Raw genomic sequence first — 6,431 nt, forward strand, 5'->3', positions numbered from 1 at the left:
GTTGCTTTTACCTTTTCACTATGTAGAATCAGACTGAGCAGGGTAATTAGCCATTTAGTTTGCGTTTGCTAAGTGCTAAATTGTTCCTCAGTTACTAGTAGCCTGCGTGTCCGCTCTAGTTGCCTAATTAATAAGGCACCAACATCTTATCAGCTTATCATCTCACGCTAGTCCCAACGTGGTAACCCCCGAATTTTCTGCGGACAAACTTCGCGCAACTCCGACCCTCCAGACGAGCTGTGACCGTCCAAACAGCTTCTACGAAGCTGTAACACTCTCTAACCACCCGAAGCAGGCATTGAAATCTGCCTCAACCCTCAACCCACCACAATGGGATTCAAACGCCGTCGCGAACTATACAACGTCGACACCAAGCTCGTGGAGATCTATGAAGATCTCGCCAGCGAGAAGGATGAAATCCGCCTCAAGGCTGCCCAGGGTCTGATCTCGCAGTTTACTCCGGACAAGGAACCCACCGATGAACAGATTAAGAAGACTCTTCAGCGACTCTTCCGTGGCCTTTGCAGTAGTCGGAAAGCTGCTCGTATTGGATTCTCGGTTGCGCTCACTGAGCTATTGACTCAGATCTTCTCTGTTAAGCGCGAGGATGCGGAGTTTCAATTTGCGGATGCTTTGAAGATTTGGGAGTCGCTTTCTCATTCTGCTGGTAGTGAGTCGGGACAGGTACGTAGAATAATCTATTGCCAGGGCGGGGCACGGCAGGCTCTATGAACCTTCCAGACTAATCATATTCTACGCACAGGAACAACGCGATCACCACTTTGGCCGCCTCTTTGGCGCCGAAGCCCTCATCAAATCCGGCGTTCTCTTCCTCCCCATCACCCCCTTCACACAATGGACTCAGGTCCTGGATCTTCTTTTCGAACTCGCCCAGAAGAAGCCATGGCTTCGGGAGGAGTGTGGCTGGGTATTGTACCGCTGCGTGTATGATCTCTCTGCACGACAGATGGAGGCTAAGTACCTGGAAGCTGCCATTGAGCGCCTGTGCTCGTATGATCTAGCCCGCTCTCCCGAAGGTATTGCCGTCTGGCTCGCCGCGAAGGATATGTTCCCCAAAGCAGAGTTCCCCGCGAAGGTCTGGAAACACGATGACCCCCTCGACACGAAGGAGCGCAACAGTCTTTCCAAGATTATGAAGGAGTCTTCTGCCGAGGAGGCTGATGGCCAGAAGAGCAGCAAGTCTTCTGGTGTCTGGAACTCTAAGCTACACTTTGCCTGGGATGCGGTTCTTTCTCGAACTAGTGATGGAAGCTCCAAGTCGTCTAAGAGCTCCAAGTCTGGCCGTTTGAGCTTTTTGGATTTCTGGACCGAGGTCGTGGACAGTAAGTACTCTCTGTGGCTCTACACTTAACACTGAAACGGCCTGAACTAACGGGTTTCAATAGATGGTCTGTTCGCCTCGGCTTCTTCCGAGGAACGCAAGTTCTGGGGTTTCCTTCTCTTCAATAAGGTCCTCAACGAGGGATCGCCCCAGCAGGCGTCTCAGGTCTTCACTAAGAACCTCGTTCGCTGCTTGATGAACCAGCTTGCCGTTGAGGACCGCTATCTACACCGCATGGCCGTCAAGACTTCAAAGGCCATGCAAGCCCGTGTGTCCAAGGACCCTAGCTTTGCTGCTCCCGCTGTCCAAGGTCTGATGGGAACCGGCGGCGCTGTCCTCTTCGACCAAGTCACCAAAACCAAGACCGTGGAGAAGATCGTAGGCGATGCCAGCCCAGATGCGCTGAAGGAAATCGTTCCATTGTTCGAGCAGCTTATCAGCAAGCCCGGTGCTGGTGATGACAAGACTGCTGCGGCCGACCGCCAATTCATTGCCGGTCTTCTCCTTTCCATCGTGCGCGCGAAGGCCGCTACCGGTAACAGTGACTCGGAGGAGGACTTTGAGTCTGTCCTCGAGCAGATCCTGTTCATCTTTGTACGATTTGCCTACTTCACAGATAAAAATGCCTCGACGGCCGCAGAGCCGGCGGTCTCAGAGGCGACTCAGGAAATGCTGCGCAACAGGGTTAGCTCTTCTCTGAACAGTCTCCTCTCGTCGCAGAAATACGCATCGACTATTCCCTACGCTGTTGTCAAGCAGATTCGCGACAGCGCGAAGTCGGGCGAGTTTGGAAAATTCATCATCAATATCGATGATAAGTTGCAGGAGTCTGTTAAGGCTGCCTTCAAGTCTCTGAAGAAGCTTTCAAGCAAGGAGAAGAAGGGTGAGGGCTCGAGTATGGCCGCTTTCAAGCTCCTTTACTCCATGACAGTCCTTCAGGTGTACAACGGAGACGCCGATGCGGTGTCTATGCTTGATGAGCTTGAGCTCTGCTACACTCAGTTCTTGGGCGATGAAGCATCCAAGAAGAGCAAGAAGAAGGATACCTCTGATGCCTCGGATGCGCTGGTCGAGATCCTGCTGAGTTTCGCGTCCAAGCAGTCGCAACTCTTCCGTCGTATGAGCGAGCAGGTCTTTGGTGCTTTCGCAGATCAAGTTACTGAGAATGGCTTGGAGTCTTTGATCTCGGTATGTCGTTTTCCCTTCTTATTGGAAGAATACAAGACTAATGAATGACCTCTAGATCCTGGAAGCCAAGGAAAGTCTGGCCGGCCAGCAAGAAATGTTCGACCAGGACGATGACGATGACGTAGAAGAAGATGAAGGATCCGGTTCAGACGCAGAAATGATGGACGTCGACGGCGAAGAAGACAGCGACGTTGAAGTCATCGAAGCCGGTGACGCCGAAGGCTCTGACTCTGATTCTAACTCCGACGAGGAAGAAGAAGAAGAAGATGAAGAAGACGCCGCGGAAGTCGCCGCCTTCGAAGCCAAACTCGCCGCCGCCCTCGGCACCCACCGCGCAGACCAAGATGTAAACGCCAACGACTCGGAAGAAGACTCAGACATGGACGACGATGAAATGGAACAAGTCGACGCCCAATTAGCCAATGTCTTCCGCGCCCGCCGCGACGCCGTCTCCCAACAAAAAGACAAAAAAGACGCAAAATCCAACATGGTCAACTTCAAAAACCGCGTTTTAGACCTTTTGGAGATCTTCGTCAAGAAATCTCACTCCCGTTTGCTGACTCTGGATCTCTTGCTCCCTTTGCTTCGTCTGACCCGCCGCTCGACCGTTAAGCAGATCGCCAACAAGGCTAACTCCGTGCTACGCGAGTACACGAAACTATGCAAGGGTTCTGCGGTGCCGAAGATCGTCGATGCCGATGGCGATGACGAGGATGAGGATTCTGAGGAAAGCGTCGAGGCTATTTGGGAACTTTTGAGAAGTATTCACAAGGAGGCGGGTCATAGTGGACCGCCTGCGCATGCGACGGCTGTTAGTCAGGCTTCGCTGCTTGTGGTTAAGGTTCTTGTTGCGCATGATAAGAGTCTTGTTGCGGGTGCTGTGGATGTTTATGGGGAGACGAGGAAGGATATGCTTCTTAGTACCAAGTCGCATGTTCAGCCTTCTTTCTTTACGGATTGGAATAACTGGTGTGTTTCGGCTAGTAAGCAGTTGAAGAATTAGGTGCCATGGTGTGGACCTCGTGTGGAGATATGGTTCCTAGGTTTGAGGGGGATGAATTATACAGGTTGTACAGATTATTTTATTCTAAATCGAATGATTAAAAGTTTTATCAGATGTGGTCGTTGTAATAGAGTAGGGACTAGAGATGATCCATATATCCCTGAACTAGCCGAGAACTGATAAGATCACGGAGTAGATGCCCAGGTGGATGGGAAGGATGCCGGGAATATCCTTAAATGCCGCCAAGTCAACCAATTGGCCCTTTGGCCCTTTGTAAAAGGTGCATAATCCAACCCAATCAGAAATGGAACAGCCGACCAAATCCCTTGTCCCAGTTCGAATTCTTTGCTCATTTGGGCAACCTGTAAGCGTCACTGAGCCATAAAACTAAACCACTTTTAACGAGTCTTATATGCAAGCAACATGTCAGACCAGAGGAGGACCAATCGCACAAAGTAAGTGTAAGCGGCCTCCCTTGATTCAGTTTGAAATTGACTGCAGTCATCAATGATTTAACTTTGGCAAAGAATTTTGGCTGAGCCATGGAGCTAAACCACAAACATCTTAGACCAGGATTCTAACCAACAACATAAGAATTTTAAGCCGCATAAACAGCAAGGTGCAGCATGTTCAGAACTTGCGTCGAAGAGGACGCTCAAGTCCACCTCATTTGTGACTAGAGCCGATGAAAATACGTAGATGGAACCTATAGCCTTAATTCACTTTGAACTTGTGGCCGCGCCAGGCTGAGGCTGAACCGTTAGACTAAACCACAATTATCCTAGATCGCCATCCTGGCCCCTCAATTGTTTGCTTCATTCTCTCAGCCGCAGCTGAGAATACGAGCAGGGCGCAGAACCCTGTCAAAGAAGTAATGCAAGTTCGCGTCATTCGAAATGAGCACCAATCATGATACAAGGAGGGAGACTCTAGCCATTATTCAGTTTGAAAATATCTCATTCAGTCTCATATCGGCCCAATCTGAGCCGTTAAACTAAACCCCAATTATCCTAGATCACCATCCTATCCATGCAGTTTCCTCTTCATTCTCTCAGCCGCAGATGAGAATACGAACAGGGCGCAGAGCCCTGTCAGCCAAAACGATGATCTTATCGGAATTTGACGGGAAACCTGCGAGGCAACGGGCAGTGCTGAGGGAAATATCGTGTTTGACGGCGAGTACTGTTGATTCTGGCCAATCGCAAGAAGTGGGAATGGCCCTACCCGGTGAATTGGTTTGAAACCCACCCTCCTCCGCCCCCCGGGCGCCAATTTCCACCCTTTAGCTGAGCCGTAATTTTGCCCTGCTCTGTTCTAGATTTCTGCACATTGCTGCAATGCTGACATCGATGTTAATTGGAGCGAATCAAATGAGACGACTGTGGCCCGGTTCACTGATCTGGTTCCACTTCAACGGAGCAAAAGAGCCTCATCCTTTAGCTGAGCCATAATTTTGACCTGTCCTGGCTATAATTTTTACGCCCCGGCGTCATGCTCAAGTCTACATTCACTGTAGCGAATAGAGAGAGACGACTGTAGTCCTGCCCACTGATTCGGTTCTAAAGGCCTTGGGTCGCACTTTTCGTTGTAATTGCCTTGCATGAAATAGCTGAGCCATGAATTTTCCGGGTATCGACCAACCCCCCAGAAAGATTTCGAGATGGATTCATGATCAAGACGAATTCATGGCAAACGCCAAGAAGCACCTGTTTCAAGTAGCCAGTCAGATCATATGAAGGAGATCATGCCCATTAATTAAGTTTCATTTTCGAAGCTAAGCCACGATGTGGTGACGACTCACCCGAGCCATAATTTTTACTCTGTAGGCAGTCAACAATTAGGCAGATGCCAAAGCGATTTTCGATGCCGGGTCATCCACGGTGGCCAATTAGTATAGGTGGATGTAGCTCTGTCCGCTGAAAAGGTTTCATCCTGAGCCGTCTTCACCGGTCAGTATGAGCCGTGATTCTTCCGGGTATCTGGCGATGCCCTCAACAACCTTGGAAGGTGGGATCTGAAATATTCACAAAGCGCTGTTGAAAGGCGAGGAGTAGTAGTGGCCCTAAGGTGGTTTTACATGAGAAATATACAGACTAGGCTCAAGGCTTCAAACAGAAAAATGGGTGAGCATAACAGTTATATTGTACGATAGATAACTGTAAACCACTGCTCCTACTACGAAGGTCACATTGTAAGTATATGCCATTGACCACGTAGCTAACGGCTAACTATATCTGTAGTGGTTTCTACCAGGTGAAGAACTTGTATTCTCAAGCCTACATTGGTTTTATGCAGCATGTCAGGATGTAGTTATGGAACCGATTGATTTCAAGTTGAAAAGGGCAACTTTATTTTTAAAAGGTGGGTCAATCATTCATTCCAAGGTTGCATGTAATTATCATTATTGGAGTAGTAGTTGAGAGAACAAGTTGAAGGCATTGGATTCCGAGTCCCTGGTAGAGAATTGAGGGATCGCATGCAAATTGAAATCTATTAGTACATATCACTCAAGAGGGGTTTTATGTGCTATCGGGATGTCAAAGAGGTCTTGTGAAATGGAATATATTGACAAATTGGCTATGTCTAGATGCAGGCAGTCAAAGATACCCTATTTGCTTAATTGGCGTCTGACTGAGCAGCAGGATAATTCCACATATCTGAAAAATCATACTGTGGAAGTGCATCAAAACCACATCCCAGTATACATCTGCTCATGGTAATTGCCTCCTTTTTGGCCTGCTCCTCCGAGATACGAATATAAAAAAAAAGGAATGAGGCAGTGTGTATTCATTGTATCTGGCCGTTGCGTAATTTCCAACCTACCTATCAACATCGAACCCGGGAAATGAAGGCGTGCTCCAACCCAAGGTTTCCGGTTCTGATAAAGCAGTATAGCTA

General features: G+C 48.8%; 1 protein-coding gene across 1 annotated transcript; it reads left to right on the forward strand.

Moving 5' to 3' along the window:
* Positions 1-330: 330 nt before the first annotated feature.
* On the forward strand, positions 331-3,533 carry N7481_003214 (DNA-directed DNA polymerase POL5; the record flags this gene model as incomplete). Its single annotated transcript, XM_057262433.1, has 4 exons — positions 331-684; positions 764-1,343; positions 1,407-2,530; positions 2,586-3,533. The coding sequence occupies 4 exons, from the start codon at positions 331-333 to the stop codon at positions 3,531-3,533; spliced, it is 3,006 nt and encodes a 1,001-aa protein (XP_057124094.1).
* Positions 3,534-6,431: the final 2,898 nt, after the last annotated feature.

Source organism: Penicillium waksmanii (assembly GCF_028829765.1).
Source record: "Penicillium waksmanii strain IBT 27052 chromosome Unknown utg000004l:1.0-5674109.0:1.0-5678898.0, whole genome shotgun sequence".
Classification (NCBI taxonomy): Eukaryota; Fungi; Ascomycota; class Eurotiomycetes; order Eurotiales; family Aspergillaceae; genus Penicillium; species Penicillium waksmanii.